This window comes from Asterias amurensis, chromosome 15, assembly GCF_032118995.1.
Source record: "Asterias amurensis chromosome 15, ASM3211899v1".
In the NCBI taxonomy this organism is placed as follows: domain Eukaryota; kingdom Metazoa; phylum Echinodermata; class Asteroidea; order Forcipulatida; family Asteriidae; genus Asterias; species Asterias amurensis.
In genome coordinates this window covers 17,585,981-17,607,961 of record NC_092662.1, presented here as the reverse complement: position 1 = coordinate 17,607,961, position 21,981 = coordinate 17,585,981, and the positions used below count along the sequence as shown (strand labels likewise).

Here is a 21,981-nt window from a genome sequence, read left to right as displayed (position 1 = left end):
TTTTTGAATCAAATGAATGAGTAGTCTATGGGAAGAACCAACATGTACGCTTTTTGAAATGACCGGGGTTTAGGTATGTGGTGGGCTTACCACGCCAGCAGTGTCTGTGCTGGCGCATTGCGTCGTCAGACGACGAAGGGACTCGCTGTGTCGGTTGTTTAGTCCTATATACATGTAGATATAATATTAATAACTGTTATCTATACCTTGCCCCTTGTGTGTAGGTTTAGGACGCTAAACTAAGTGGCACATGCAACCCCCAAACGGCACAGTACAATAATATTTTGAAGATCACTTATCAGAAAGACGTGTTTGACCCATTTGTAAAATTAAAGAAGATGGGGCCGATTCCAAATTTGAAAAGCTTAATGATTGGGTTTGCAATCTCAGCAGGCGTTTCACTATTGAGTACAGTCCCTATTTGACGTAAAATAATTTCAAAATGCTAATTTTACTTTATAAAACGGATAGCCCGTTTCCCTGGATACTAACTGGTCATCGTTTTTTTACGTCATCGCTGGTTCACGCCGTGTCGGTTGTTTAAATGCACACGTAACTGGCCTACATTTCTTTTTGTGTGGGTTCAAAGGAAATGAACACAGAATTTCACTTAAAGACATTCGGACTAAGTGATACGCATCTTTATTAATAAGATTTATATTTTTCCTTGCTTCCTATGTGTGAAAGATTGCCAGCAACAAAAAAGTCTTAGCACGCAATTTAAATTTAGCAATAACCAACCCATCATACGTATACTTAAAGAACCGCACACTTATCACAATTTTATCCAAACTGGTTTCCCTATTGAATAATCTCGACTCATTACTTTCTTGAGTCACGTGCATTCCTGTCCACCTATTGGTCGGGTAATTGGATTATGCAAATTAAAATGATGTGCAAAATTTGTGTCAATTGAAGAGCGATGTTTATAAAAACACAGTCACTGTTTTGAGACACGCACTTCGTTTTCGACCCTTTAAAAAGAGCGGTGGTACACCTTTGAAGTTTATCTTTTAAGATGGCGAGCTTTTTCAAAACAGCCTTCTCTGCTACATGTCTTCTGTGCGTTTTTCTTGTTCCTACGTTAGCAAGGCAAACACATGGGGTTAGACTTCACAAACGGGGAGGAAGTGTAACTTACGAAGATTTAAAATATGAGGCAATTGATCGAGGCCATCAACACGGCGAAAGCGCTGCGAAAGACGGCCGTAAGTTCTGCGGCACGTCCACTGGACGGGTCAAGAGTAACCCTTTTTTGCGGGATGTGGACAGTGTGGTTTCCGGGACACCGGACAGCCACCGCGAACAGCGGGACGTCTCTACCGGCACGGCCGTGTATTTTACGGCTCGCTCCGATGCCCTGCGGTACAACCCAACTACATCAGACGGACTTGCTGGTGAGATCGGCTACCCTAGGGAAGCATTTTCGGTGGCCCTCTGGGTAAAACCCGCCGGAGGTCAGAAGAGCCCGGCAGTTATAATCGGTGAGTTCACCTTCGTTGTTCTATATTGATACTTTTTTTATTTTTAGAAAAGTAGCAACCAAAATATTGGTCAATAACAATGAACATTAAAAACGTCTGTATCATTTTCGTCGTAAAACTTGTGTGGAAAGGACTTAAGTTTTCATAGACGTAACAGTGTGATCAGTGCCAATTCGAGATGATCTTATTTCAAAGCTTTGGCGTACCCTTCTGTGAAATGTTTAGAAAAAAAGATAATGTTGAGTTTTGGATTTGCTGTCATGAACAAGGTTTCGCTCCGGCCGGCCTCGGCGAACACTCAGTTACTATTGGTCAGCCAGATCACTCACCGGCGGAGACTTGGGTGTTATTGCCCCATTGTAATAATAATATTTGCATAATGTAATTACAAGGAAGATGAGAAAAACAATTGTCATTTACTTATTTGTTTGTTTGTTTGTTCGTTTGTTTGTTTGTTTGTTTGTTTATTTTTGTTTATTTTTTTATTTGTTGTACTCGATAGTCTGTTCACCTAAGCTAAGCATAAAGTACCTGTAATACTTTTTAAAGATGACACCTTTTTGTACGTAGGCCTAGTTCAAGTTCACCCATAATATTTAAACTTGTTATAACCCGTAAATCTGCTGGCAAACATCTGCTGTAAACTTGGTGTCGAACGAGACCTGATCAAAGCCGTCTTTCTGGCAGTGTGCCAATTAGCTTTAATTCTTTGATAATTCGTAGTAAAAGGGGAAAGTCTCATGGTCGGCCCGTTGGCCTTGACTGCAAGACGTGATGGCATCTCGAATTTCCGGTTTGTGTCTACATTTAGAAAGTGTTCATTTCCATGTATTTAGAGACAACACTGATTATGCTAGACCGGCTCCAAAGCTCACGTGGTTAGAATAATTCTGCCCTTTTTCTATTTTCTTGTAAAGTCGCGCCATAACTTGGTAATCGGTGGGGTTGAAAGTTGTTTTTAAGATCGTTAAGGTTCTAAATATAAAACAGAAGATTGAGTCAGTGTAAAGGTTCTTTCCCCTCATGATGACGTCATCATTGCGTGGCAAAAAGGTTCAATCATGCACTATTCTTGAACTTCAGGGCAGATATCATAGACCATGCAGTGCTTGAGTATGAAAAAAATAAGCCAAATAAAAATAATAAAAAAATTAACAGAACACGGTTATCAGCCAAATTGCCTTGTCACACGTACTACTCATTTTTGCTTAGCAGAAACATACAATTTAATGTTAGACAGTATTTTCTGTTCAAGCCACCTATAAATTTTAACGCATTGAAATGAGCCGTGTTTTATCAATATTATATTGATCAATAAATAAACTAAATTTACTCAACCCCGAATTGGAGTTGGTAGCTTGCCTTGATATAATACCAACAAATAGTCGTCTATAGTGATCGAACTGCCTCTAGCTACCATGCATGTAATCTCAGTGGCCTATGTTGGTAAGATAGCTGCCCTGTATGGCAAAGTTCGTGGATTCGAATCCTACCTGAGTAATGTGTCACAGAACTCGGGAAAATACTGTGTATCTCATCATCACACAATCACATGTGTATAGTTGGGTAAAAAAACAATAATAACTACACCCGTTTTCAAAGTTTCCGACCTAAAACAAGCTTTTTCATAAACGACCCCTTTTCAGGTTCGATCTTCAGTGTAAACATTTCTAGGAACATTCGTGACCGACTCCGTGCGAGTGGGTGGCTGAATAGGGCTCGCCACCCTGACGTCCCCGTGCTTTGACGCTCTGACCGCGGCCGGGCCTTGGGTCATCAAGACTGTCATGTCTCTATAATACGAATCAAGGACATTTCGTGTGTACTTTTCTTAAGTGAAGGGAACAGTGTATTGATTAAGTCATTCAGCATTGATGCAAGGTCAATGTTATTTTATCTGCCAGCGGCCGTTGACCCTAGGTGGTACTCGAACGTACTTTCTACAAGCCGGAATAAAGAAGTTATGCGGTGAATTATGACATATATTTTCCATAATCTGTGAAGGATTTTGTAATCTGAGTCACGATATTGCTGGCAACATTCTAGATACCGTAATCGGGCCATACATAGGAGCTAGTCACTGGTGGTTCTGCAAACAGTTTCCATGTTTGTTTGCATCATGCTCTCTGTTCCCTGTGTAAAAATCTCCGCCATGCAGTGTATCAGTGTTTTTTGTGTAGCTGCCCCCACCCCACCCCACCCCCACAACTGATTAGAGGATGGCAGTTCGCGTGTGACGTCAATTGAGTAGGGCGCCCTCTGAGGTCCATAGAAGAAAGCTCACTGGCACATCTTGCGCGTACGTTTTTCATTACTTCGCAACTTCGCAACCGTCATGATCATAAAAGAAGATGGTGGCTTGGTGACATCAGTGCACAATGTACACAAAGAAACTTTTTTACTGACGTCATTAGTCAACACCAGCAACCTTGGCAACAAAACCACACAGCAACAAACCCCTAACACACACAAAAAGAAAGGATCGTAGCAGAAAAATCATCCCAACAGCAAAGTTAACCTGCAGATTTTCCGATCGATTAAGCAATAATCCCAAGAAGGGATCATCCTTTTTATAGGATAACGAGGAGCTATTATAACCACACCAAAAGATAATCTTTTTGCATTACATAATATAACAGCCCCAGAAATGTATTAAAAAACACGGCGGATTTTCTTAATTCTCTGCTTTGTGTGGATTTTATTTATTTTATTATGTTGTTCTGTACGTCTCTTTAGTAGCGAATCCGCCATACATAACAAATAAACAGTTTGTGAAAAAAACGAAGAGAGAAAAATACAGCCCGCGCTATCAATGAAGAGGGGAACTACAGCTTCGCTACCGTGAGCAGCGCGCCGTATATATACCGGGCGTGAGCAAGGCATACATGGGATAACATATTCAGGGTAAACTTATACTTTGTAAAAATTTACAAGAGAAGTCTCCTGGCCCTCGATTCCATTAAAGTAAAAGTAGCAGTCCCTGTTGATTTCCTTCATTCCGCCCTTTTAAAAAGCAGGGCATTTTTTTCAGAATTAAGAAGTCTTCCGAATTCCGAAAAAAAATTACTCCGCGATAGTAGAACATAGGCAATAAAGCAAGACGTTATCAAAAGAACATAACTTGTTATTAGTAGATACACGCATGGTGTTATTTACCGCTAAACACTATTGATAACTCGCCATGCAATGCCTCAAATCCCAAATACACACTTTGAGTTTTACACCTGTACTAGATACTGTTTACAAAAATAAACAGAACCCATTTCCGAAACCTTCTGGCGGACATTCCACTTTCACCTCTTTCATTCACAGAGGTGACAAAGACACTCAAATGAGGCAGGATGTACCGATCTCTTTAAAAGTATTTAAAGGTTTTTGGTTCGAATTATAAGTAACAAGTGGATACTTGCTTTCAAGTACCTAGTCTTAAGTTCGGCTTTCCTTAAAACTTCTGGGTCATCGAAACATCTTTAATCGGATAATTGATGTTTCTTTTTGTTGTCGTTGTTTATCCATCAGCGTGGTTTATCAAAGCAAGTTTTGTCATCCTCTTTTCTCACAAAGGGATAATCTTTTTGAAGATCAAACTGCATGCAATGGATTGAGGTTTTCACGTCTGAGGATAATCTCCAGATTTGATTTTCAAGAAAGGGGGATTTGAAGGAGCCATCAGATTCACAGGCTCCGTAAACTCTTGGGAAGTGTCACCGTGGTGTAAATACAAAGCAACTTTGATCGACTTTGCTTTGATGGGTAATGGAGTGAGTGTTGACTTAACATGTAGAGAAGGTAACCAGCCATCTCGCCCGCTGGTAAAGTCGCCCCCACAAAGTAGCCCCCTGCAAAGTCGCCCCAGCACGCTCGCCCCCTCATGTACACACTCTGGGGGCTGGTCATCTCGCCACCTAGCAAGCTCGCCACCAACAAAGTCGCCCCCTGCAAAGTCGCCCCCTAACCGGCTCGCCCCAAGTTGTTACAAAGTCGCCCCCTGACAATGTCGCCCCAAAAAATTCGCTCCCACCAGAGTCGCCCCCAGCAAGCTCGCCCCCTTCATGTACACACTCTGGGGGCTGGTCATCTCGCCACCTAGCAAGCTCGCCACCAACAAAGTCGCCCCCTGCAAAGTCGCCCCCTAACCGGCTCGCCCCAAGTTGTTACAAAGTCGCCCCCTGACAATGTCGCCCCCAAACAATGTCGCCCCCAGCAAAGTCGCCCCCTGACAAAGTCGCCCCCTGACAATGTCGCCCCCAGCCAATGTCGCCCCCTAGCAAAGTCGCCCCCAGAAAATAGTTAAGGGTTAGGGTTAGGGTTAGGGTTAGGGTTAGGGTTAGGGTTATAGGGTTAGGGTTAGGGTAGGGTGAGGGTTAGGGTTAGGATTAGGGTTAGGGTAAGACCTTCCACAAGCACATTACTTCATGCAGAATTTTTTCTGAAAATGTTTTAACTATATTTTTTTTTTTTTTTTTTTAATTATTGTAGCCTTAATTATTTTCCGAACAACATCTGGGGGCGACTTTGCTAGGGGGCGACAATGGCTGGGGGCGACATTGTCAGGGGGCGACTTTGCTAGGGGGCGACATTGTTTGGGGGCGACATTGCCAGGGGCGACTTTGTTTCAACCCAGGGCGAGCCGGGTAGGGGGCGACTTTGCAGGGGGCGACTTTGTTGGTGGCGAGCTTGTCAGGTGGCGAGATGACCAGCATTCACAAACTCTTTCCCTAACATAGTGGCCCCGACGATGTCGCCCCCTCTATGGTTGGGATAAAACACTATCTCCCCGACTACCCATGAGTATCTATGTTAGGTTAATTTCTTACTTTATAAAAAAGGACCACACTTTTCGCCTCGGGTTGGTTGTTTATGAGGTATTGAGAATAACTATATATGGTGGGTTGGGATTAATAATCACTGTATCGTCGTGAGAGCAGTATCGTCTCGCGCAAAGCAGTAGTCTCGCGAGAGTTACCGGAGAGTTTCGCTGTCACCGAAACAGACATTTTAACGACACTCGGTACTGTCAGTAGTTTCTTTTCACTGCCCTTTCGCTCCCAGGACACCGGTTCGAATCCCACCTAAGACCAGAGCATTGCATTGTGGGCTGGATTTCAGCTGATTGCCTGTGTTTTCTTTTTCATCCTAAGGCATTTCTTAAACATCCTGTATACACAGTTCTTGTAGTACGCCTTTTGACGGTCCCAAGGTTTTATTCCAGCAGGATAGATAAATAAATAATTATATGAATTAACTTTACCAACTTCATGAGACAAAATCAATGTTCATTGTGTTATCTCATGTTGCTTAAGTCTCGTTGAAGGATTCCACACGTCTGAGTTTTGTTGTTAAGATTGATGTTTGAAGGTGATACGTTAAACTTATCCTTGTTTGTTTATTGTTGTGTTGTTGTGTTTGTTTGTTGTTTTTAAGGTCATTGTGAGCTATATCTGGCGTTTTGTGTCTCTAGTTTGCATGAATTCGTTCATCTATCCTAATGTTGTTTTGTGTGATCATCAAAGAACAACAAAATCGTAAGGGCATTGCGAGGCATCTTTGAGTCAGTTTGTGTCTCTAATTTGCCCTTTCGTGTGCGTATAATAAGTGTTTGAGTTGTTAATTTGCATACGTGGAACAGTGTTTTTGTCTGTTTTATTGGTTGTCTGTTTTTTGGGGTGTTATTAGTTTAACATTGTTATTAGGGTTATTAGTTTATTATATTGATATAGTTTTTGTTTTAATTACTTGTTTGATACTATAATATTGTCACTATTGTATGATCAGCAATACGGTAGAAATTGTTTGATCAATGACCCTTTTCGAATCCACGGCTTTGGCTTTGGATTCGGCTTCAGCCTTCGTCCTCTGGTCTGGAAGCCCTTATAGTAGAACGTACGCAAAGCACGCGCATTGTCAAAACAACCACGGGGCCAAGCTAGCTTGAGCAGAAACTGGAACTCGAAGCCGTGGATTCGAAAAGGGCCAAGTTGTAAATTGTTAATGCATTATTGTCTGTGTTTAAAACCACTATTTCCCGCTTCTTTTCCAGGCTTACATGATACTTGTAGAGGTAGCCGGAATCACTGGACATGGTCCCTGGGTGTAGACACAAACCGGGATCAGCCAGACCACGATGCCCGCTACTTCTTCTCCGTCACCAGCGACCGGTCTCGGGCCTCGAGTATGGTGCGAGCCACCGGTAGATACGAAGCGGAGACGTGGACCCACCTGGCAGCGACTTTCGACGGCAGAGAGCTGACTCTGTTTGTCAACGGGGCAAAGGTAAAACAACGCTGTAGTCATGGTACCTACATCTGAACGTATCACAATTTTCCCTTTTCTTCAAAAGGCACTATATTTGCTTTCTTCTTCGTTTGCTTTAATACTTGGGCCAATTTGTTGATTTTGCTCGATTGCCTTGTTCTGTTCAATTTTCTGACCATTTTCCTTGCTTGCAGTTTATTTTGCTTGTTGTTGTTTTTGTTTGATTTTATAGTGAATTATTAACTATTTATAGGTGGCTTTCGGAAAGGGGACTGCAGGTCCGATGTTTGGCGAAGTCCTGACCCAGTGCAAGCAACTAATCATCGGAGGTAGCATCAACGATGAAAACGGCTTCCGAGGCGCCATCGATCAGATCGCCATCTGGTCTGGTACCTTGAACCACCGAGAGCTCAGAGAAAGTTATTCCAACCCGAGCGACCCTTGGATGATTGCAGGGAGCAGGTTGGTCGTCCGAGAGGGCTTCGAGGCAGACTGGGTGAACTGGAAGATCTCTGCTGAGAACGAACCCGTACCGATCCCGTCTGACATCCCCGGCGAGCTGCTACGTCTGACCGCCAGGATACCATCTTGCGGGGTGACTGTCTGCGATAGCCCGGTCATTGCTAAGAGCTACATCGACCAGCTAGAACTCCGGGTCCGTAAGGTTATACGGTATCGAGCGATCACTATGGCTGAAGACGATGGGGCAAATCACTCCGTAGACCGGGCGACTATACTTCGGAAGCACGCTACCATCAACGAGGCATTTATACCTCATAATATCTCCTGGGAACTGACGGAGTTTGTAGTCAGGAATAGCTCCCTGAGAAATCGAGTTGTGCTCGCCCTATGTAATCTCTACCAAATTGGGGATAACTCATGTGACCCTGAGTGTCGATATGACGTCACTGGTGACGATGCAGGGGACTGTAGTTATGATTATTCTTGTGTGGACAGGCAGATAGGTACGTCTTTCTCTCTAAATTTAACCAGCTTCCAAAAATGAAACTAAGGCCTTACGGAGGAATTGCTTGGAAATATTTAACCCTGAAAGTTCAGCAGCAATAGCCTTTTCTCAAGGCCTTTGTTTCTTGGACGGCTTCGTAAAGCCGCGACGCCAAGAGACTGGAGCGGGAGACCACGATACGCGAGTGGCAAAGTTTCTCTACTCGACTGGTCTCCCGTTCCAGTCGCTCCGCTGTTTACGAAGCTGTCCCAGCCATGTCAGCAGGAACAGATTGTGAGCCAGATAGAATAAAACATAAACTAACGATTGTTTTTGTTTGATTCTTTAGGAAACGGTGTATGTGAGAACGAGTGCAATAAAGCATACACAGATTATGACGGTGGTGACTGTTGTGACCCCACTATCACTGACGTCACAAAGACGTGCTTCGATCCAAGATCACTCAATAGGTAAAGTACCTACTAATTAAGGTATTTTTAAAGGAACGCTTTACATCTTTATGAAATTTTACTTGCACTGGCTTTATATCAGAACCTCTGATGTAATAAACGATACTTTTAAGTGGGGCAGATATTAAGGAGTGTGCATTTGAAGCATTGATTATGGCTCATATGTACATTCGGGGTCTGTCACAGAAAGAACAGTTTGGCCATAAGGTCATCGCAGATTTGAAATTGCTTTTTATAGGACCGGTATTATTTCTTAAAAAGGACAAATCATGTTTGTATCTTTCTCGTGACTCTATGTGCAAAATTTCATCTTTGTATCAACCCCTTTTTGTCATTTTTGTATCAAATATTAATAGGAACTATCTTACATTGGGAGAGCTGAAGGGCACAGTAGCAATGGAGTCAGATTCCCATCTTAATGTCTACTTCGTCAACTTTTCTGATCCTGATATTGAAGGAATTGCTACGATGCCTTGGGAGATGGATGTCCATGGGCTCTTCGGTGAGTCAAGCAATTAACGGAATTTAAGGTCCAGTTTATAAACTAAATATAGTCCAGGGGCCTATTTCACAAAGCAATAAAGTTCATCCACCGGAAGACAAAATTGTCAGTATTACCATAGCGATGTGTATTGTAACATCATACTTTACTAAGCAACTACGATTGATTTGCAGCTAAGATCAATCTTAGCTCTTTGTGAAATCATTAATACGGGAAATTTCAGGTTTAAAAAGGAGTCGAATTGAATTTGATTATGTTCCAAAATGTGTCCATTCTGTCCAGGGGGAACTGTCCTCCAAGCAGACGCCTGCAGTTTCACCGAAACATCGGCCGAGACGATCGTGCACGAACTCGGTCACAACCTTGGGCTTTGGCACGTCCACCAGGGTATGGAGTGCGTTGATGACTGCAGGGAGCATCGGGCGTCCGGGGTACTGGGCGACCTGGTGGCTGATACCAACCCCACACCTGAAAATGCGTTCTGTAGGTCAGTTATAGTCCAATACGAAGTATGTCATCAAACTCAAGCCCGCATACTTCTTGTCACAACCCCCTGTTTTCGCTGCGACGTTTCACAGGAGTTGAGCACATTTTCAACTGATGCGAATTTTTCGTTGCGAATTTGTGACGTCAAAATTTCTATCGCTTTCGCGGGAAGTATGAACCGGGCTTCAAACACGTAGATTACACTGTTCCGAAGGCCCTGTCACAAAATGCAACTTTTACAGACAACTTGGAGGCGTTAAACTGCAGTGTATGCTTACAGCAGTGGACCACTTTGATAGCACATGAGCCATTTTTCAAACAATGTCTTAATAACGAACTCACAGAGAATGTGAACTTTCAAATTCGAATGAATTGTATTCTTGGAGGTTGCCTGTAAATTGCCTCGTGTGACATGACCCTATTATTGGTTTCCTTATTCAGAGACCCAACAACATGTGAGGTTCCAGCCTGTTTCGGTGAGGCTGAGTTTACTGACACTCCATACAGGAACTTCATGAGCTACACAGGTACATAAACGACACTTATCAGTTGCTTCTTTTCAGACCCTTATTATTCAATTCATAAAGTCAGCATTTATTTTATAATACTCTTCTAAAATTAAACATCAACACTTATTTACATAGATAAGTAAAATAATAAGCACAGAGAATGGAGGGAAAATAGTTAATCTATATGTAAGCCAAATTAATATAAAGAGTGTGAGGCTTTCATATTAATGTAAGCCAAGGCTTGTAGAAGAGCAGACCAACTACAAACATGGAGACAAGACAAACATGTAACAGGAAAACATATCAAAAAACAGTGAGCATGCATGCTTTGAGAGAAATATGTTTAGATTGTTAAAGGAACACGCCGCCTTGGATCGGACGAGTTGGTCTTTGAAAAGCGTTTGTCACCGTTTGTTATAAAATGCATAATATGGTTAGAAAGGCAACCTGTGAACAGTAATCACAATGCATGAAGACCAGAAATCAAAACACGAATCCATAACTGAACATGAAAAGTGACGCCTCAATTACACATATCCCTGAATCCTGGCACGCTGACGCCTCTAAACTGTCTCATCGATAAACTCCTAAACTCATTCCACTGTAGTGTTCTTTACCTAACTATTTTAGTGGTTTGTGTTTTGGTGATAGACAAGGAGGCCGCTGTTCCTTGGTCCCTGACACGAATAGGGTGTCTGGCCCTCTTGCCAATTAGTAACAGGAAGTGTGAGTTATAACACGGAAACAGAATAGAGGATATCAATTTTGTTTTATTTCACACAACGTATTTTTTATAATAATAATAATAGTAATTTATTTAGGTATATTGCGTCCATCATAAACACAAGCGCATAACAAAATAAAAAGCTAACAACTGGTAAAAGCAAGGAAATGCCACTATCCAAAAAGCCCATGCATTTATTAATTGAATAATTGTTTAACAATAACACCATTAAGGTTGCCAAGCGGATCGGAGCCTTGCATGTGGATTGGGTTTTTTTTAGTCTCTACCTGACGGCGTGGGTTTTTCCTCCAAAGCTGAAATATCTTGTGTATTTATTTTCTTTACCGTTTGAATACATACTTTGGCTGATTTACATGTTAGGATTTTGTTTTGACCGTTCTCTCCCCCCCCCCCCCCTCTGCTATACCTAAAAAATATGCCGAGTGCAATGTATTTGAAGAATACCTTGACTGGTTTACATTTTAGGGTTGTTAAATATTGTTTGATTGTTCCCCCCCCCCCTTTGCTATACCCAAGATGCCGAATGTACGGACCACTTCACGGTCCAGCAAGGCACCCGTATGCACTGCTACATTGACCTGGTCTACCAATCATGGCTCCACCAGGACCCATCCGCACCAACTCGACCCAAAATCGGCATCCCACTTGGCCCGCGAGTGGTGTCTGAACGCGGGCGAGCCGTCACCCTCTCATGGCTGCCTCCAATGTCGAGGTTCGGACATGGTGACGAAGAGGACAATACATGTCTGGAGTGTACCGAGATGGGGCAGTTAACACAGTATGCCAGCTCGGTTCAATTCTACCCGGAGTCGGTTAAGATGCTACCGAGGTATCCGTCCCTAGACGAAGCAACAGGTTAGCTAAACCATACTTGTCATGCTGGTTTTTCTGGTAACTATTGGTAATTACTCAAAATAATTGTTAGCGTAAAAACTTAATACAGGTCTTTGACAACCACCGAGGGTGTACAGGCCTTTAAACGAAAAAGTTGTTTCGAAGTGTTCTTATGACGGCTTGATCATCATTCTAGTCGAAACATTGTAAATAATCGGGGTTGATGTGCCCGTATCTCAAAGCAGTTCTTCAAATTTACCTCATTTTGTTCGATATAGATTTGTTTTGTTGATATTAAAAGCTTATTGCTCTAAGGTAGCCCAACTGTTGCATGGGTCTTTATAGTGTGTGTCTCCCATACACTGAATGAATTAAGAGACTAGATAAAGGAGGGTGCATGCTCAGACGAGATATGGGGACAAAATGCCGAATTTTGACAATCAGCTGTGTCAAAACCTGCCACTAGCTTAGCAAGCTCTCTATTCACCATAAATCATTTGAAGTAAAGCACTAAATCAAACAATTTTGGCAGTCAGGTTGGCTCAGTGGTTTCTGTCCCTGCCTTTCACCTCTGTGGATCCCGGTTCGATTCACAGACAGGAGCCTTGCATGTTAATTGGGGTTTTAAGTCCAAAGTTTCTAATTGCTCGGGTTTCAGTCCTCCCACGTCTAAACTTCTTCATTGTCGTCTCTACAATAAGTTTGAGTGATGTTTCCATTGGGATGCTTTCCCGACTATTTAATTACGATTCAGATTCAAAGACTGTGTACAGCATTTCGCCATATTACTGCTTCTGTGATTAGATAAACCATGGAATCCTACCTCTATGGAGAAACAAGCCTAAGTGAGCAAACCCATGATGATGTGCTTGAAATAAATTCAAGATTTTACTCAATTTTTGATAAAAACTTTAACAGGTCCTCCAGATGCTGGAATTAAATGCGAATATAGTCGCAAATCTTGGATAGGTGGAACGAAGACTGTCTGCGATGAGTGTTACCTGCGTCTAGAATTCAAAACAGCCGTCGCCCCCAGTAAACTCATCATCTGGGCAAACTACAACACCGCTGGGGGCGTGCGCAACCTGGAACTTGAGTACCGTGATGGTAGCTTGGAATCCATGGGCCCAATCGAGATCTTCTGCGATATGCCGTACACAATGCGCCTGACTCACATTGGCAAGAAAGTCCAGGCTATCCGCCTGTACCCTGGGGAGTACTTTAATTTAGATGCCGTGCAGTTGGTGTCGATAGCTGACTGGTCTGCCTGTGTTAGCTGTAAACCCCTCAACTACAAGGTGGTTAGAGATCCACCGTTTTCTGGAGGTGAAAAGAGCAGAGTTTCTCGCACCACAACTTTTACTGATGATGAGTAAGTGAAACTGACAGACTTTTTCCTGAAAAGGCTTCTTGCTTTAAGGTCAGGGGTGTATATACTGTACCTTACTGAGTTATATAGAAGGAAACTTTACACACACGTTTCTTAGAATTATAACAATAACTGTGGAGGTTGTTGGCTCACTCTCCTCACTAAATGATGAGCCGTAGATGGGAGTGGTCGGATCTGGTGGGCGGGGCTAAGAATGTAAAAGTTGAAAACAGGTGTTTGTTTTTTGATGTTTTTTTTCATAATTATTATTTATACTTTGTGGTTATTTATTTGTTTTTATTTATTTATTTGTATTTATTTTATTTTTGTTTATTTTTAATCGTAGGGTATTTATTTCTTTATTTTTTTTGCGGGGAAACATTTTGTCATAAATTTAATTATAAATTGCAAAAATGTTGTCTTTTGTCTCGTTTAAAGTGTCGTCAGCGATGATGTTATATACTCCTACAAGGTGCAAGCTTTCCGGGGTGATGAGTACGGGGATTTCACATCGCCATTACAGCGTCGTTTCGGTCAAGAATTCTGTGGCAATGGTCTCAAAGAAAGGTATTGAGACAACATTTTCTTGCTTTATTTTTGTTTCCCCCTCATCTTATTATTATAATGTACTTGTGACAAAAATGTTGACTGATTTTATTATTTTCTGAACAGCACTAATAACGAGGAATGCGATGATGGTAATATCTTAGATGATGATGGATGTAGCCAAGAATGTCAGATCGAAAACTCCTTCACATGCAAGGGTAAGATATCTTGGGATATCTCAGCTACTTCTTTGAACTTCAACTTCTTTGGAATGTTGGGCTGGTCTTTGGTTCGAGTCCCGTCCAATCAGTAGATTTTTTTATCAATTGTCCCTTTGCACAACGAACCTCCACAAAATGTGTGTATACTATTTCCACCATTTGTTGGTGGGAGTCAAACTTTTAGCAAGAATTGTAGCTGTTAGTGATAGTCAATGTTTGTTGTATAATGTGGACAGTGATAGACATGACTTTTTCCCTCAGGATTATCAAGTCTTTGCAGTCATACTGTTTCTGTGGGCAACACCGGCTCCACTGATAACACCAATGATCAGTACCCAGTGCCAGACGACTTCATCGACCAATGGGCAGAGAGTGCTGTTGCAAACCCTGACCATCAGACCAAAGAGAACCCAGTCTCGGCACTCGTTGGACCCCCAAGCACCTCAACATGTGTGAAGGAGGTTGAGACCGGGCATGGATGGTACCCGATTGATATGTACTTTCATGATGTAAATTACTGGATTAAGGTAAGAAAAGTCTTAGCGTCTTTCCGTTTGCTTGCCTTGGTACCAACAAGTTTGAAGTATTTAAATATACCCACCTTCCCAGTTGAACCATTTCAGCCCATTGCCGGCTGTACCCTGTTTGAGCCCAGACACTGAGCACTGTACCCTGTTTGAGCCCAGACACTGAGCACTGTACCCTGTTTGAGCCCAGACACTGAGCACTGTACCCTGTTTGAGCCCAGACACTGAGCACTGTACCCTGTTTGAGCCCAGACACTGAGCGCTGTACCCTGTTTGAGCCCAATGTTGACTTTAGCAGACTGAGCACTGTACCCTGTTTGAGCTCCAATGAAGTCGCTCCAGATAACACACACAGAACAAGACACGCCTGAGCCCATGCGACATTTGTTTATTAAAGCTGTAATTTTGTCTTCTTTCAACCTCCATACCAAAGCTTGCAACCATTGGAAAGAGAAAGATCAAACCCTTTAAATCCTGAAATGCTTGGCCGTGGTTTTGTAACAATGTTGAAATCTAATGTTGCCACCTTTCTTTTATAATGACAAATTGTTTAACTTCTAATTGCCAGGCAAGGTTTTCCAAAGCTGTCGTTGCTACCTCTGTGTTTGTTCACCTCTCGTCTGATGGAGATCCTTACCCTGGCTACTCCCCATCCATGATATCCATAAAGCTGATTGGACCAAATGGAGAGATCCATGACCAGCCTCTCGTCAGTCGTGCAGCACTATGCAATGAGAATCCAGTGCAGTTTGTCATGACTCATGATTTAAACCTGCCATTCTTTCACACCAAAGAGGTAAACAATAGTTGTCAAACAACGACTTGGATTCATTTTAATTGCTACGAATGCTCCCCACCAGTCTCCCAAATCAGGATTTCTTTACGCAGAGCTGTTCAAAGAGACAAACACAAAGAAGGAGGGTCAAATCACAGAGACCAAACCGGCTCTTCTCAGAAAAGAGATTTTACACATGGTTGTACCCGCAAGTTTACTGATTTATAGTTACTTCTTAAGTTTTATACCATCAGGAAGCCCAGCTAATGATGGGGATTCATTTCTGAATCTTTGTATAAATTTTTTTAAATGAATATAGTTGTAACTTGTAGAATATCGCTCCTAAAGATATTGTAAATATTATTACTGTTCACTGAATAGGTGTTGATAAGCATGACTGACGTCATTGCCATTTCTGCCGTCCGATTACGATCCAGTAAGACTCTTGATCCGGTAGTCGTGTCATCCTGCCGTTCCGGTGAGTTGTTCAATCCAGCCACTGGTCAATGTGTGTCCTACATGTGTACATGGACGGAATGTGAGATGCTGACCGTGCCTCATGCTGTGGTCAACTGCTCTGGTCTTCAAGATGGTGAGACATGTACGGTGAGATGTAAAGAAGGATATCGGACTGGAGGAGTCATGACAGAGGCAGAGGTGAGGCAAAGGAAGAACTTTTGTTTCAGGTTTAAGAGTCTTAAAGGCAGTGGACACTACTGGTAATTACTCAAAATAATTATTCGCACAAAACCTTACTTAGTAACGAGTAATGGGGAGCTGCTGATAGTACAAAACGTTGTGAGAAACGGCTCCCTCTGAAGTAACGTAGTTTTCGAGAAAGAAGTTTGATTTCGGAAACTCAGAATTTGATTTTGAGGTCCCGAAATCAAGCATCTTAAACCACACAACTTCATGTAACAATGGTGTTTTTTCTTTCATTATTATCTCGCAACTTCAGCGACCAATTAAGCTCAAATTTTCACAGGTTTGTTATTTAATGCATATGTTGAGATACACCAAGTGAGAAGACTGGTCTTTGACATTTACTTTATACCAATAGTGTCCAGTGTCTTTAAATGAACTGCAGGCCTCAAAAAAGCTTACAAGGGTGCCCTGTGAGTTAGCTGTGGTGCCCTCCGCAAAGTTCCAATACAAACATTTTACTCATATAAGTGCTTCTTACCAGAGAATAATTAATTGATGTGCCTTTTCAAGAGCGAAGTTCAAGGGCTTAAGTACTTTGTCATACTTTGGTAAAGACAGAGAAAAAATTGTATATTATTTTATCCGAAATTTTACTTGTTATAAAGGTGTAAGAATTGTTGTCAGCATCCTGCAAGATCTTAGTCTGAAATCCCCCATCTTAGATATCAATAAAAGGACTCACTTTTGGAAATCCAAATTTCCCTGGACACACTTCAAAATCTTGCCAACTTTTTTGCAAATTCTTAAGTGGGCTTACAAATTTACCCAAAATCTTTAACTAAAAAAAAAGCATAATTTATCAAATTCCTAGCACAAACCATGTTTACTTTCTTCTCTGATTCTGCAGATGATTTGCATCGATGGTGAGTGGAGGGGACCAGACATGATATGTAAGGCAGTTGACTGTGGTGAGCCATCGTTACCATACGCTGAGATCGTTTGCCCTCTTGGTAAAACCTACGGCAAGCAGTGTAAACTCAAGTGTGTACCACCTGCAAAGATGCAAGGTAAAGTTTGTTTAAAAAACGGGTAGATAAGCTCGATGCAACCAAAAGAACCGAGTCTAAAAGGAGAAGTCAAAGACATTTTTGTCAAATCATTTTCTTCTTTGATGTTCAGACCATGGGGTTGTATTGTCTTGAGGCGCCTTAACCACTGTTTCTCCCTACTCAGACATACATGTACAGTTTTTTTGTTTATTTAGTGCCTCAATGCCCTGCAACCTGTGTCTGAAATTGAGTGATGGGTTATGGGGAAGATTAAAATGATGTGGGCAATTAGGTTGGCTCAGTGGTTTCTCTCCATGCCTTTCGCCCCTGTAGACCCCGGTTCAAGCCCGGACCAAAGCCTTGCATGTGGAGTGGGTTGTTCAGTCCCTACCTGGCTGCCCAGGTTTTCCCTATAAGGGTTTCCTACCACGTTTACTGAATCTGAATTTTTTTCATTTTCTTCCCTACAAAAAGTTTCTGTGATGTTTCCATTCAGATTCATACGTCCCATGGGAACAGCACTGCATGGGAATATTATTATTGTTTTTACAATTATTTTGTTTATTCTCTACTAGGCACCATCCAAACAATTACCTGCATGGCCGACGGGCTCTACTCATTACCAGAAGCTTTTTGTCAGCTGTTGTGTGACGCACCTCCCATCATCCCATATGCTATGCTGGCTAGTCAGCAGTGCCAAATGGGTAGTCACACCATCGACACCATCTGCAAGTATCGATGTGATGCTGGATACCACGTAGCTGCACAGTCAAGTAAAGGGTAAAAATCAATCAAGATAATTGTAAGCATTTTAGTCGACATGGTTTTGTGTCAGTGCAAAAGGTTAATTGTATCGCCTAAAAAAGCACTTCCGTTCCGTGCGAGTTTTAAAATTGTCAGATCGCTTCTCAGTTCTGAAAAGAACTGTCCTGGTTTTTAAGAACAAAAAAAGGACAGGTTTTAATTAAGAAAATCTACTTGTCAAGTAGACACACACATGGGGTTATCGCAAACCAAATAATATTGATACCTGACCATGCAATACAAAATAGTGACTCGTGGTTGTCTTGTGTTGTAAAATAAATAAATGAAGATAAGATATATATTCCCAAATGACAGAATACAATCTCTAAACTACTTCCCTTTTTCCTTTTTCTTACGGAAGCCGACGGAGGGCCCAGCGCCTGAAGTACAGATGCACGGAAGATGCAACATGGTCCGGGCCAACGTGTGACCCCGTGACCTGCCCACGTCCACCAATCATCTTCAATAATATGTACACGTGTACGGATGGCCTTAACTTCAACAGTGAGTGCAGGCTGAGATGTGATGACTCCAACAGTGGCCTGGAATTAGAGGTGAACTTCCGTCCTGGTGTCGATTTCACAAATTTTTGCGGCGCCATATCCTGTACCAGACAAGCCACTTACCATGATAATACATAGTTTGGTCTCCTGTTCAGTAAACCACTTGGCTAGAACTTGCTAAACAAATTTGCAAAGCAAAAGTATGAAAGATACCACTTTCAACCATATACATTCTGTGACTACGTTTTGGCTGGTAACTTGTTTTTGCTTTATAAGATTTTATTTTGCACCTCAAACTGTATGTAGGGGTAGCTTTCCTCGCCTTCCACCTCTGGGACCCTGGTTCAAATCCCACCAGGGGCACTATGTGGATTGGGTTTTCAGTCTCTACTTGACTGCGTGGGTTTTCCTAGGAATAATTCTCTGGGGTTTTCCTCCCATTGTCTTCTCTTCAGGGGGTTCTTGGCTAGTTTAGTGATAGAATTTGCTTGTCTGATTGTCCACGGCTTTTAAAGAAGAAGTTAATAAATGAATTAGAATGAACATTTTCTGTGCAAGTAGTAAATGTTCCCATCTCTCTCTCTGCAGGTGGTGAATACCATTCGATGCATTCAAGACACTCGTGATCCAAGCAGGGGTGTGTGGGACGGCAACTTCACCATTTGCAGGTCCTTACAAGGATCATGTGATCCACCCCAACCAGAAAGTAACAAGAACGTTGAGCTTAGATGTGATAATGGGCTCGCTGTGGGTGAGTGACAGAGACGGCCATTTTCTGTATCTTCCCTTCAATCCGATAAAAGCAAACATAATTTCTAGTACTCCCTTGTGTAACCATGCAATGCAGCTTAAAACTTTTCTTATAAAATATGAACATGAAATCAAAATCCAATTTCTATTCATCAGGTTCACACTGCACAGCTGTTTGTCCCGACCTCTACGGTCTGTCAGACAACGAACCAGCTCTATTGGCCACAAACTCATCAACCACGTTTGCGAGAAACGCTGATTGGCAGAGAAATCATGTGATCATATGCACCGCTCAGCGCCAGTGGTTCCCAGATCCAAGAAGGATCACTTGTGTAGAAGGATGTATTGAGGTAAGAGAGGATACCAGGAAACTCTCTGTTACTTGTTGAAATAAACAAGACTAATTTTTACAGTTGTCCAGGTTTTTGGGGCAATTTATACAACAGTTCCGTCAAAGTAAAAGTTGTTGCCCAAGTCGGACCTTTTTCAATGAAGCATGACCTGTCACACTTTTTTTAAGGGATTTATTTGAATTTATTTGTTATTTTTACTCGTTTTTGTTTCTGTACACGCACAAAACTATGTCAGATAATTTTCAATGAAGCATGACATTATAACGTCCAAATTGCTTTGAGGGGTTTGTTTTTTAATTTCATTGGTTATTACCCAAGTCAAACCATAAACAATGAAGCATGAATGTCACACTTGTTTAGGAATGTTATTTTGAATTTCATTGGTGTTTACTTGTTTTTGTTTCTGTAGACGCACATTGCAAACGGTATATGTCAGCGAGTCAACAATCGAGCTTACTGCAACTGGGATGGTGGTGACTGCTGTGCCTCCACTACGGAGACTGGAGAGGTCTTCACAACCAAAGACGACAGAGACATCGATGTCGAATCCTTGTGCTTCGATCCCAATGCCCAAGAAAACCAACCGAAGAATGGATCAAATAGAAAGAATCGATCCTAGAGTAAAATTTCAAATCCTCCAAAATTATCGTTAAAACCCTTCAGACGCTTGAAGTGACATTTGAAGGCCCTTTTTGGTTTTCCCAGAGAAAAATTAATGGTGTCAAAGATCTTCCTCTGCCTTCAAACTTTCTTGACAGATGTAAATATTCCAACAAGGAAAGAAAAACACGTCATTATTATAAAAGAGATTCTCGGATTGTGTGGATTGCTTTTCCTTTCTCAGGTTTCTAAAATCATGACTTTACCGTCGGGTGGTTGTTTAACCCCTGTGTCAGGGGTAATTTTTCAATTAGTCAGTAAAAGGTTTGTAGTATGTATGTTTTATAATGACAGAGTAGAATGTATCTCATTCATTTCGGTGGACGGGTCAAGGTTTTGTGGGTTTGCATCCCTTCCCTAGGCAGAAGTCAGTCATAACACTTGTTGCATTGAGTTAATCACTTTATCATAATTGCTTCTCCTTAACCAGGAGTGTACTTGAGGTAGAGTATGAGGCGAGTCGTGGGAAAAGATATTCAATTTTGGAGGGGTCGAGGGGGTGCCAAGTGGGAGCAAAGACATAAATTGAACCATTTGTGCATATCGTTTTTTATAATTCAGTCTGTTATTTGGGAGGGGGATGTTGGTTCTAAGAGGGGGCTGACACTTCCCCTCCCCCTTCCCTGGTTACGTCACTAGGTATGTGTATAATAATGTGCGGCAGTTCACAACAAATTTGAGATGGTGTTAGGAATGCTGTGATTACTAATTGTAAAGGGTTTATTTTTTGAAATGTAAAGGCACGGTGCTTTTTACCTTGTAGATAGTTTTATGCAGGACGCCGAACCTAACTCAACTACTACTTGTTACCAGTTTTCTCATTTTAAATTTAACAATAATTAACCATACTGTGTATGGTAGAACAACTGTGCAACAAACATTGTGTGTGTATTATGCAGATTCGTTTATTTGTTCACCACATGACATAAGGCAGGCTTTTTGATGCATCATTGAAACCAACAGGATGAAAATTAATGGCCAGAAAGTAAGGATGGTTAGCTATAATATTGTGTAGTTTAGGTTGTGTTTTTAGTTAACACAAAGCAGCAGTTTCCCCTCGATAAAGGGTATGCAGAATAGACCCATTTGATATTATTTGAGAATTTAAAACAGCGCCCTCAGTAAGTTCAAAGGAGTGCCTATCATTGGCTGAGAGTTGTGTACGGCGCGTACATGTTGTTTTAGTGCAGCCTTTGTGGTCTCGTGGTATGGGGGTTTGGGGGTATGGGGTTTGGTGTGCGTACTGTAGAAAACCGTGTGTTTATTAGTGGAAAGAACTAAAACTGGAAATTAAATAAAACTGATAAAAACTAAGCACATAATGATGTATTGGGTGAGTATTTGTCTTTGTGCCTCCCTCATCTCTAAAGATTACATTTTGATAAGCGTCTTAGGTAAGCTGAGGGTAGGGTTGTTTGGGGATGGTAGTTGTTGTGAGTTGAGAGTTGATGTGACTTAAATTTGAAATGTAAGGTTCTATACGAATCTATTCAGTATCCCAACCGTCGATTTCATCAAACTCTTCCTAACTTAGGATTAATTTTAGGA

General features: G+C 41.8%; 1 protein-coding gene across 1 annotated transcript; it reads left to right on the top strand.

Moving 5' to 3' along the window:
* The first annotated feature begins 1,000 nt into the window (after nucleotides 1–1,000).
* LOC139948468 (pappalysin-1-like) lies at nucleotides 1,001–21,747 on the top strand. The gene is made up of 20 exons (XM_071946618.1): nucleotides 1,001–1,484; nucleotides 7,525–7,757; nucleotides 7,993–8,704; nucleotides 9,035–9,155; nucleotides 9,512–9,657; nucleotides 9,940–10,144; nucleotides 10,585–10,670; nucleotides 11,914–12,252; nucleotides 13,150–13,603; nucleotides 14,039–14,167; nucleotides 14,273–14,364; nucleotides 14,629–14,894; nucleotides 15,463–15,690; nucleotides 16,051–16,326; nucleotides 17,222–17,381; nucleotides 17,939–18,143; nucleotides 18,529–18,721; nucleotides 19,259–19,421; nucleotides 19,577–19,770; nucleotides 20,183–21,747. The coding sequence occupies exons 1-20, from the start codon at nucleotides 1,019–1,021 to the stop codon at nucleotides 20,390–20,392; spliced, it is 4,878 nt and encodes a 1,625-aa protein (XP_071802719.1). The 5' UTR covers nucleotides 1,001–1,018; the 3' UTR covers nucleotides 20,393–21,747.
* The last annotated feature ends 234 nt before the right edge of the window (nucleotides 21,748–21,981 follow it).